The sequence below is a fragment of the Pseudopodoces humilis genome, chromosome 15 (genome assembly GCF_049639895.1).
Source record: "Pseudopodoces humilis isolate 2021_Gansu_Grassland_sample_001 chromosome 15, ASM4963989v1, whole genome shotgun sequence".
Classification (NCBI taxonomy): domain Eukaryota; kingdom Metazoa; phylum Chordata; class Aves; order Passeriformes; family Paridae; genus Pseudopodoces; species Pseudopodoces humilis.
Genome location: NC_142214.1, coordinates 4834451 through 4844204, shown reverse-complemented (window position 1 = coordinate 4844204; position 9754 = coordinate 4834451). Strand labels below are relative to the sequence as shown.

The 9754-nt window shown below is 46.5% G+C and overlaps 1 protein-coding gene across 5 annotated transcripts; it reads right to left on the bottom strand.

The window, feature by feature from the left end:
- Window positions 1–4: 4 nt before the first annotated feature.
- HMGN5 (high mobility group nucleosome binding domain 5) lies at window positions 5–8342 on the bottom strand. Of its 5 annotated transcripts, none has more exons than XM_014255247.2 (7): window positions 8249–8342; window positions 7633–7735; window positions 6453–6482; window positions 5751–5780; window positions 5267–5317; window positions 1922–2065; window positions 5–711 (listed from the first exon to the last, which is right to left on the bottom strand). In XM_014255247.2, the coding sequence occupies exons 2-7, from the start codon at window positions 7645–7647 to the stop codon at window positions 664–666; spliced, it is 318 nt and encodes a 105-aa protein (XP_014110722.1). In that variant the 5' UTR covers window positions 7648–7735; window positions 8249–8342; the 3' UTR covers window positions 5–663. The 5 variants fall into 5 exon arrangements, with proteins under 5 accessions (XP_014110722.1, XP_014110721.1, XP_087918746.1 ...); XM_014255246.2 differs by lacking the exon at window positions 8249–8342 and adding an exon at window positions 7889–7935; XM_088062620.1 differs by lacking the exon at window positions 8249–8342 and adding an exon at window positions 7889–7931 and having other exon boundaries at window positions 7633–7676.
- Window positions 8343–9754: the final 1412 nt, after the last annotated feature.

Genomic DNA, 9754 nt, shown 5'->3' with positions numbered 1-9754 from the left:
ACAATCAGCTTTTGAGGAGTCTTTTTTATTAAGATAAATCCAGCAAAATTCCTAACAGTGGGTACATACAACCAACCTGCCCTTTTTGAAAAGAAATGTTTGTATTTCATTTAAAAACAGGATTACACTTTTATTTATTTATTTTTCTTTTTTTTTTCAAAACTGACAAAATAAAATTACATTTGGGAAACAACAGATTTCCAGCTCTTAGGTTTTTTTTCATGAAAATAGCTCACCTTCTTTATAAAAGCAACCCACAGAACCACTGGAATGTTTCACACGGTTATTTGTTTTGAGACCTCCCCACTTTAAGAAACCATACAACACATACAAGGGAAAAATTAAAATCTGAAGTCTGTAAGCATGACTTACACAAAAAGGGACACACTGACAGAAGTCAAAAGCTACCACCACTTATTCTTTCCATGTACCATACAAACTATTACAATCACAAAATTTAAAAACAATGACTTTTTTTTTGTTGTTTTGTTTTGTTTGTTAGGGATTTAATTCCCAAGTAACCGAGATGAAGATGTTCCATAATTAAATTCATGCTAAAAAAACCTGCATTTATAAAATAGTTGATAAAAATATTCCTCTCTGTTAACAATACAGCATGGAGGTACGGATACCAAATGATGGAGATATAGGGCAGGGTTAACATTACTCGGACTTGGCTTCCTTATCGTCAGATGCTTCAGCAGCTGGTGCCTAGAAAAGGGGTTGGGAAGAATAGAAATATTATTGGTAATGCTAATTCGATTCCCATCTAACCAGCATCAAAAAGAGACCAGGTTATTAACACAGACATGGACAAGGCTTTGAGTGGATAGACAGGAATGCACAGAAAATACTGACACAACAATGGGCTGATAATTCTTAAAATGAAAACACAGGAATATTGATTAGTGAGGTAACTTGGGAATAAGTGCCTGCAGAGAGGCAGAGGTTTGGAATGTATTTTAATTAGGATCAATTATATTTTAGGAAAAGTTCAAGCCCTCATCATGGAGCAGTGGAAGAATTACAGATCAACCACAATCCCGCTCAAAACTTTGGGGAATCACTTCTCATCTTTCTCTATAAGAATGTGCTTTTACTTTTCAGGCAACCCATCAAACCTGCAAAGCTCCCTCAAAGCCCCTCTGGAGCACGTTAGCCATGTAGTGCTCTAACCAAGCAGCTCCTGATCTTGTTCTAGAAATGAAAGAATAAAGGGCCCTTGGCTGGTTGGTGACATTCAACCCATGAAGAGACACCACTGTCAGTGACAGAACACAACAGGCTGGGCTGTGCCACAGGCAGAGAGAGCCCTGGGAAACACTGCTTCACTATCAGCAAGGAATCTGCTGGGACAATCCATCAGATGGAGCCTGCAGCTGGGCCTAGCAAAAGGCAGCTGAGGTAAGGAGCTGCCACAGCAAGGACTGTGGAAAGAGGCTGCAGATAAGAGACAAGACCGAGTGTACTTTGCAAATCTCTTGTTGAATTGTTGTGAGGCAAATAATTGTTTTAAAGAATTGTGTAGAACTCAAAACCAGATTTCTGGCCCAGCACCAACCCGTGCTGAGCAGCAGAGGAACCCAGCAGTCCAGAGGGGATGAGCAAAGTCAGCCCAGGGCTGGAGGGTGATGATGTCCCGGGGTTCCACTGTTCCCCGAATCTTGGGCACTGCTGTGAGCCAGCCCCAAGAGGGACCAGGGCCAGCAGACAGCACCTGTGGAAGGGTTCCCACACAGAGAGGAAGGAGCTGGAAGGAGAAGGCCATTCCTGCAGGCTCTCCATGGGAGCTGCCCTGGGCAGGTACCACAGCTGCTCTGTCCTCTCAGTGTGGCCGTGTTTCCCCACTCTCTGCAGAGCTCCTGCAGCTCTACTTCCAGCACATGTGGCTCTGCTCCCAGCTTTAGTAGAGCTAAAGTACCTCATTAGTTTTGGTATCTCCATTTTCAGAGTGGTTTTCTTCTTTAGCATCCTCCTGTTTAGTTTCCTCTTTGCCTTTGGCTCCTTTCTTCCCTTTTGTTGCTGCCTTTTTGTCCTCCTTTTTATCATTTGCTGCTTTCTCTTTCTGTTAAGAAAACAGACAGTGATATATTAAATCCTGATTTCCACCTTGTACATCAGCATGTTCTCAACTCCCAAACTCTCTGCACAACCTCCTTTCACCCCCCAAATTTCCTATAGAAAAAGATGAGATTGAAGTCTCACAGGGGAAATGTTTTCCTTCTGTGTGTCCTGAATGTACTACAGGGAAGTTCAGAATATAAAAGCAGCCGTGGCTAGGGTTAAAAGAATTCTTATTTTAAATAGGCATTCAATTAAATTAGCTAAAAAATGTTGAAACGGACCTGTACTTCTGCCCTACTGCTGAAAGGCAGCCACAGAACAAAACCAACATGTGCAAACACCAGAACACTTCAGACATGCTGTTAATGGCCACTTAGAAAACTGTAACAAAGCTGTAGGCAAAGGACTTTCCCCCTTCCCTGCCAGAAATATTCCTTGTGATAATAAACCACTTCCATGCCAGAAAAACTGGGGGCTCAACAGCATCACTTTGCTAACCACAAGAGAATTGCATTTATTATTTAAGTGCAGTTTCTTATATATGGATCAGGCTAAATCAAAACAGAACCCAAAACCTGATGCTTCTGTAGTAATAATTTTCCATAGGCAAGGTCAGATCCTGACCCAAATACCTGACCCTCATTAGTTTCACTTCCAAGGATGTGCCTCTTGCTGCCAATAAGTAACAGCGCTGGCTCAGCCCCTTGCTTGATTAAGCTACTTCCCACAGAGGAACCAGAAACCCTGCAAGATCTACTCACAGCTGAGTGAGGATTAATGAAAATTACTGGATATACATTTATCTACTCAGGAGATGTGTCTCAGTGACTACAAGTTACCAAAAGTTAATAAAAGTTTACTTCAATCCCTCAGTTATTAATGCACAAAGTTAACTCACCTTAAAAATGAGCTGCTAAGGGCAAACTCAGAGTGTTAAGGGCTAAAGTGATTTTACCCTTAAATTCTGATTTAAGAAACAGAATTCTAATTCTTAAATTATTAAAAAATCACCAAAATTAACAGCAAATCCTCCATTAATGCAGAAAATTTAAGGTGGAGTCAGTACATTCAGTGAGCGAGGGTCTCTTTCCTCTCTAACCTCTCACTCCTCAGTCTGAGGGATTTCATCCCACCTGGAAAACACTCCCACAGTGTGGTTCAGGAGTCCCTGTCTTGAGACTACCCAGTATCCTGGTGCTGTCTGGCAGTGAGATGTAGAATTACAACTGTACTATGGCACTGCTTATCTGTTCCCTTACCCCACAAAAAATATCCACAATACAGTGTTAATAGAGCTAAAACCAATTCTGTGCTGGAAAAGTCCCTCTTCAGAAAGCACTGGAGGAGAATCCAGGGAAACTGACTTCCATGGCTGGTCTCAGTGGAGAGAAAGGGTCCCACAGGACACAACAGGTCCTCAGCTACAACATTGTGTTAATTTTCGTCAATAATTTTGCTCTAGAGATGGCAACAACAGTTCAATAAATCAGGTCCTGTATTATAGATAGAACTGACAAAACTCCTTTGCCAGCTCTGTGTTTTTTAATATGGCAAAGTTTAACAGGTGAAATCTATTCTGACACACAGGAAACCATTCCAAGATCCTGAAGTTTGACAAGTAAAGCACTTGGGGCAGACACGAATTAAAAATGCCTCTACAATTCTTACTCCATCACTCTTTGCACAGATGTTGGTGCAGTTTGAGGAGCTCTGGAGAGCCAAAATCACAGCTCAAGTGTCCTAGCTTCAAACAGCACCTCAGGAGCAGGAGGACCAAAGCTTCCAAGTCCAGCTGGGGGCAATTCCCAAGGCACAGCTCCCAGGGGATCCCTGCATGATCCTAAAGGGAGACCACACCACCCCGTTGTGCACTGGGGGCCCAAACAAAGCTTTGCCAGTCCCTTACAGACCTTAACTCTTGCATCCCTGTTCCTACAACTTTCCACATTCAGTTCACACAGTTTTAGTATTTAAACCCCAACCATGCTTCCATGAAAATAAAAAAGCAAACTTGGAAAAAAACCCAAATACAACAATGTGGATCATCCAGTGGTGCCCTGCCCTGTGTGCCACCAGCAGCTGGCTCTGCTCTGCCTGGGGCACCAGCCACTAGAGGGAAGTGCAATGCAGAGTGTCCAGTGCTCCATCCAGCCAGGAATGTGGTCTAGAATTCCAGCTGCACAGCCAAGATGAAACGGTAAAACCTCACTTTGCACAGCACTGAGACTACAGAGCTGAGCCCAAAATGACACGTGGGGTTCTCTCTCTTTCCACAGCACCTCTGCTGCTCCACACAGAGGATGTGGAGGGAAACAGTTCCCTCACCTGCAAGTCTGTTGGGCCATAGGCCATTGCAAATTCCCTTTCAAAGGAAAAGGAGAAACCCACTCCCCAGCCCATCGTCTCCCTCTGCAACCAAAGCATCTCTCCTCTCTGTGCTTTGCCCACCTCATCATCCCAAACCACAAGGAAAATGTGTGATGAGAACAGGTGAAAAAAAAAATCACTGAAGTTTTGTTGCTGGGGTGTTTACTGATTTATTCTTTTGGCTCCAAAATCCAAGATGTTTACAGAAAAATCTAACAAAAAAGCACTGCAAACTGATGGCTGGGAATGCTGATAAGAAGGGGATGGAAAGAAATCCCTCGTGGATTGCAGAACTGCCCTCTATGAAACTTCAATCTGTTGCTCCAAACTAAAAAAGAGCTTTAAATAGTTTATTTTTTAATTATACTGTCAGACATGCCTATGTTTTTGACATTTCCAAAAATATCCAGCCAAAAGGGTCTCTAGAACTCTGAGTGATTAAAATGTGATAAACTGATAACTAACTGCAGAGAGGGCCTCCAAATGGAAATATAGTAAGAAACTGTAATTAAAAGCACGATTTTCAATGCTTCCTCTAATTGAGTCTCTGATCTCTATTCCAAGCATCATTTTCCCAACAATGCATAATATGAAACTTCAGAATGGCCTTGTAAAGCAGCAGCAAAGCCTCACCGCAAGGGATTTCAAATCTGCTCAGTTTACTACATTCCTTCAGTAGAAATTGGATAAAATGTCTTTCCCATTCTTTTAGCTCACATAATTCCATCTTAAAGCTTTCAGGATAATTATGAACAAGCAAAGTGGTTAATTGTGGGGGGTTTGTCCCTGTAAATATCTTGAGAAGGAAAACATAACTTCAATTCAAGACCCTTACCTTAGGTGCTGCCTTTTTGGGTTTTGGCTCCGGTTTGGGTGGAGCAGGTTTCTGCAAAAAACACAAGAAAGAAGTCAGGTGAATACCAGAAATAAATATTTTTATTTTTATAAGCATTGTATTGGTAACTTTTGAAAATTATTTGCTGGCCCTGCAAAAAATAAGTGGGCAAATTACCAGGCTAAGGAGAGAGCAGGTGATTTACAGAGGCACAGACATTTGTATGGAGAAGTCCTACACGGAAAAAATCCATCCTGAAATCAATATTCCTTAACTCTGGATACTTGTACCCAGATGGAATGTGCACTAACACAGGTGTTATATCTCATGTGAGAAACCTGGGATGTGGGACTGTTCAGGGAATGGGAATTTTAAATACTCTAAGCGTGCCTTTCCCAATCCTGGGGGAAAACCCCCAATAGTTTATTTTTAACTGTCCCTATCCCAAATGATAAAATATTAAAGGATAAATACAGATACTCACAGCAGATAGTCTGGCTGACCTTCTCTTTGGCTGCATAAGGAAAGATATGTCAGTAAAATTCAGAGAGCACATAAAGCACAGCTTTCTCCTAACTGCCAACCAAAACAACATGGCATCATGAAGTCCCAAAGAAATCCTAGGATTTATGAAATTATGGGCATTATGGTGAGGGCCTTGATGCCTCCCCATCCCTGGAAGTGTCCAAGGCCAGGCCGGACAGGGCTTGAAGCAACCTGGGATGGTGAAAGGTGTCCCTGCCCATGGCAGGGGCTGGCACTGGATGAGTTTAGGATCCTTCCAACACAAAGCTGCTGTGATTCCATGATCCTTGTAGGTACAGCTCAGGGTATTCTATTACTTCCTAGAAGTGCACCTTTGCTCAGCAGTTCTCTGCAGCTTTAAATCTACTCTGCTGACATGGTAAGGGATGAAGTTTCTTTACTTGCAGGAGTTGTGAGGCTAAGAGGGACATGATGCCACTGGAACCTGTCCCTGACCTCAGCCCAGGGGAGCTGCTGGACCCCCAGAACCACTCAGGGCAGTCACCTGCCACCTCAGGCAATAATGATAGACCCGAGCACCCCAAAACCAGGCACAGGTCACCCCCAGGGGCTGAACACCCCTCATGAGCTGCGTGGGCTTCCTAATTTCTGCAGAACTCCACGGGAATTCTTAGGAATGGGGATCACACACAAGTCCTACCTCCTCCTTTGCCTCGCCTTCAGCTGGAGCCTGCAAGGAAAGCGAGACACTGAGGTGAGAAGGGTACACCATCCCCTGTGACTCCATCTGAACCCTGAGGGGAGCCATGGGGGCCTCACAGGGTCCCCCAACACCACCCGCAGCAATGGCGGCCTCCTCCAATCCCCGCCGCCTCATGGACTACAAGTCCCACAATGCTCCGCGGCCGCCACGGCTACGTCATCACGTCGAGTTCGAAAAGTTCCCGCCAATTTCCCCTCACACAACAAGGTCGCCGCGGGCCCCGCAAGGACAATGAGGGACAACCGGGAACGCGGCGATCGCGCCCGCCCGAGGCGTTTCGACTTGGTCCAGGCCCTCGGCGGCTCCGTCCGGAGCCGTGAGGCGCCTGGACCGCGTCGAAACCCCTCGGGCGGGGGCCTGGATGATTGAGGTGCGACCGCGTCCCCGCCCCGCCCCCCCAGCCCGCGCTGCGAGGAGTAGGGGGGGACGCCCCATATTCCCGCCGCCCCAAAGTTCCTGATTACGGTGATAAATCCCTTTTCCCCGATTTCCTTGAAGGCCAGTTTCAAATTCTGCGCCGCCTAATGGCCCCAAATTACCATTGCACAACCATCTGGTATGACAAGAAGTGGGAGGCAAAAAAAAAAAAAAAAAAAAAAAAAAAAAAGAGAACAAAGGCAAACGCAGGAGAAAGAGGCGACATTTAAAGGCGAATCCAGCCGGGAATGGCGCGATGGGGATTAAAACGCTGGCGGAGGTGGGTGGGGGGCTCTGGAGGGGTCGTGGCGCAGGTTTTGGGGGGGTTTTGCTGCCCCGCGTTCTCCACAGGGGCAGCACAGCACTATGGCTGTTTGTAATCCAGCATGGAGACACTGCTGCTCCAGCCTTCTCCTCCTTCCCAAACAAAACAGCCCAAAAGTGAACTCGCCGCGCTGCCCTGCCCGCCCCGAGCCCTCTCCCTCCGCTCCCCGCTCCGCTCTAGGACATACACCCAAAATTAAAAATGCAAAAAAAGAGAAACCAACCAAAAAACCCAAAAAACTCCACACACACACGCGCGCGCGCGCTAAATTTTTTTTTTTTACAGCTAAATTTCCGCGATTGCCGCTTTAATCTCTCCCCCTTCGCTCCCCATCTGCCTTCCCTCGTTTTTCAATTATTTTTTTTTCGTACTTACCTTTCTTTTGGGCATAGTTGCACCTTAATAGTTGATTGCAAAACCTAATAGAGATAAGATATCGAAAAATAAATGGAAGCGGCGAAAAACTGTTCCGACCGTCCTGCAAAAAAAAAAAAAAGAAAAAAATAGACAGGAAAAAAAAAGCAAAAATAAAAAGGAAGATGTTTAAGGGACCAAGAGTTAATTGCGGCAGAAACTGAACAAAAAAAAAAAAATCCCCCCCTCTTTATTGCAAACAGTAAAATACACCAACACGCAACCAAACTGCATGAATGGGGAGCGCGAGATGGGCCCGGCCGCTGACTGACGGCCGGGGCGGCCAATCAGAGTGCGGGGGGCGGCGCGGGGGCGGGGCATGGGCGGGGCCGCCGTAGCGCGGGCGCCGCGCGCTTTGCGCCTGGGCGGGGCCCGGAGCGCGGCCCCGGCGCCGCCGCCTCCGCCCGCCCGCCGCGGGGCCCCGCGCCGCCCGCCGCCCCCGGGCCCCTGCCCCCCGCGGGCCGCCCCAGAAACTTCCCCGAAAGTTCCCGCAGGCCGCAGGACCACAACATGGCCGCCTCGGCCCCGCGGCCTGCGGGTGCGCGGCCGCCGCCGCCGCCTCCCGGCCCTGCGGTACCTGTTGGAAAGGGCTGTGGCCCGCCCGTGGCCTCGGCCGGCGCAGGGAGGGGGCCGCGGCCTTTGTCCTGCCCGGCCCCGCGCGGGGTGAGCGGCTGGTTTAACTGCCCCGGGATTGTCTGAGCACTTGGGGCTCTGAGTGGCCTCTTGGGCTGTTGCACCTCGGCTGACGCTGTTGAGGTTGGCCCCGGAGCGGGGCCTGCGAGCCTGAGGCTGTTCACAAGGTGAAGTCTCGGATTTCGGCATGGATTAAGGAAAATCAGCTCTTGTTTCCATCATTGCTGCAATGTCTGGCAGTGCCTCCACCATCTATTTTGTGTATTTCCAAAGGGAAAGCACAAGGTGTATTAATACCACCTTCAGGACCAAAACGTTTGCACTAAGACTTGAAGCAGGAGCTGCTGCTCTGAGGTGTCACTGCCCAAAGCCAGGACAAACTTTTCTAGAACCTACAATAAAGTGGATTTTGCAATCTCCCTAGAAAGCCAGTTCCAGCACCCAGCTGGCCTTCACCCCCCAAAGTTTTCCCCAGCATCTAAACTCTACTTTTTGAATTTCAGCTTCTTTGTGCCGTGTCCAGCAGATCCAAAGAATGATTAATAAGCATCAAATTCCAATAACATTTTACAGACTGTGCCATTTCACATAATATTATCATTTTCTCCCAAAACTTTATTTTTCTAGACTAAACAAAATCTTGGAGGCTCCATGATCTCATAGGCCATATTTTCTAAACCTTTTGTCATTCTTCATCTCCTCTGGACTCCACTTTGCATTCCTGCCCAGGTCTGTATCCAGTAATCAGGTTAATTAGGTAACACATCTGAGCGTGGCATTTGCAGAGTCAGCAACAGCATCACCATGTTGGTTCAGACTGCTCCTGATCCCCTGTAATCCCCAGATCCCTTTCAGTGCTGCTCCCTGAACAGCTGTTCCCCCATTCTTGACAAATTCATGGTGACTTTTTGATTTGTCACTTTTTACGTCACCTCCCTCTCCAAGGGCCGAGATGTCAATAGTTTATTATCTTCCTGCACTTTGCAGTTAAGCTGAGCAATTTTCCGTCCACAGAGCCACCCTTCTCCCCCTTCCTCCAGTCAATGTTGATCCATCAACGCCATGATTATTTTGTTAAAACGCACCAATTATTTAAGGATGCCTCTGACTGGCCTCCTGAATCATGGTAAAGGCATTTTCCAGCCTCAGTGTAACCATATAACCAGATACAATCACACCTCCTTCAAGTTCTCCTGTGTTAATCAAGATTTTAAATAGCATTTCCAGTAGTTTTCTCCATCTGCTGAATCAAACGTGGCCTGAAACACATTTCAAGAGCTCTTGGTCTCTGAGTTCTCCATTACCATCAAGGTTTGTGTTCGAGTTGCCTCAAGAGGTTTCTCCTGTCTCCCTGCAGTTATTCTTTCATCCTTTCTATATTCTGGGAGAAGTCTTTGTGGAAGAGAAACTGGAATTTATTGAAGGATCTGTCAACATCTCCTGAACAACT

Coding starts and splice junctions, on each gene's coding strand:
- HMGN5 (XM_014255245.2), bottom strand. CDS start 6,539: ATGGAGTCACAGGGGATGGTGTACCCTTCTCACCTCAGTGTCTCGCTT. Junction 5,781..6,452: donor AAGGCGAGGCAAAGGAGGAG/GTAGGACTTGTG, acceptor TTCCTTATGCAG/CCAAAGAGAAGGTCAGCCAG. Junction 5,318..5,750: donor GGTCAGCCAGACTATCTGCT/GTGAGTATCTGT, acceptor TGTTTTTTGCAG/AAACCTGCTCCACCCAAACC.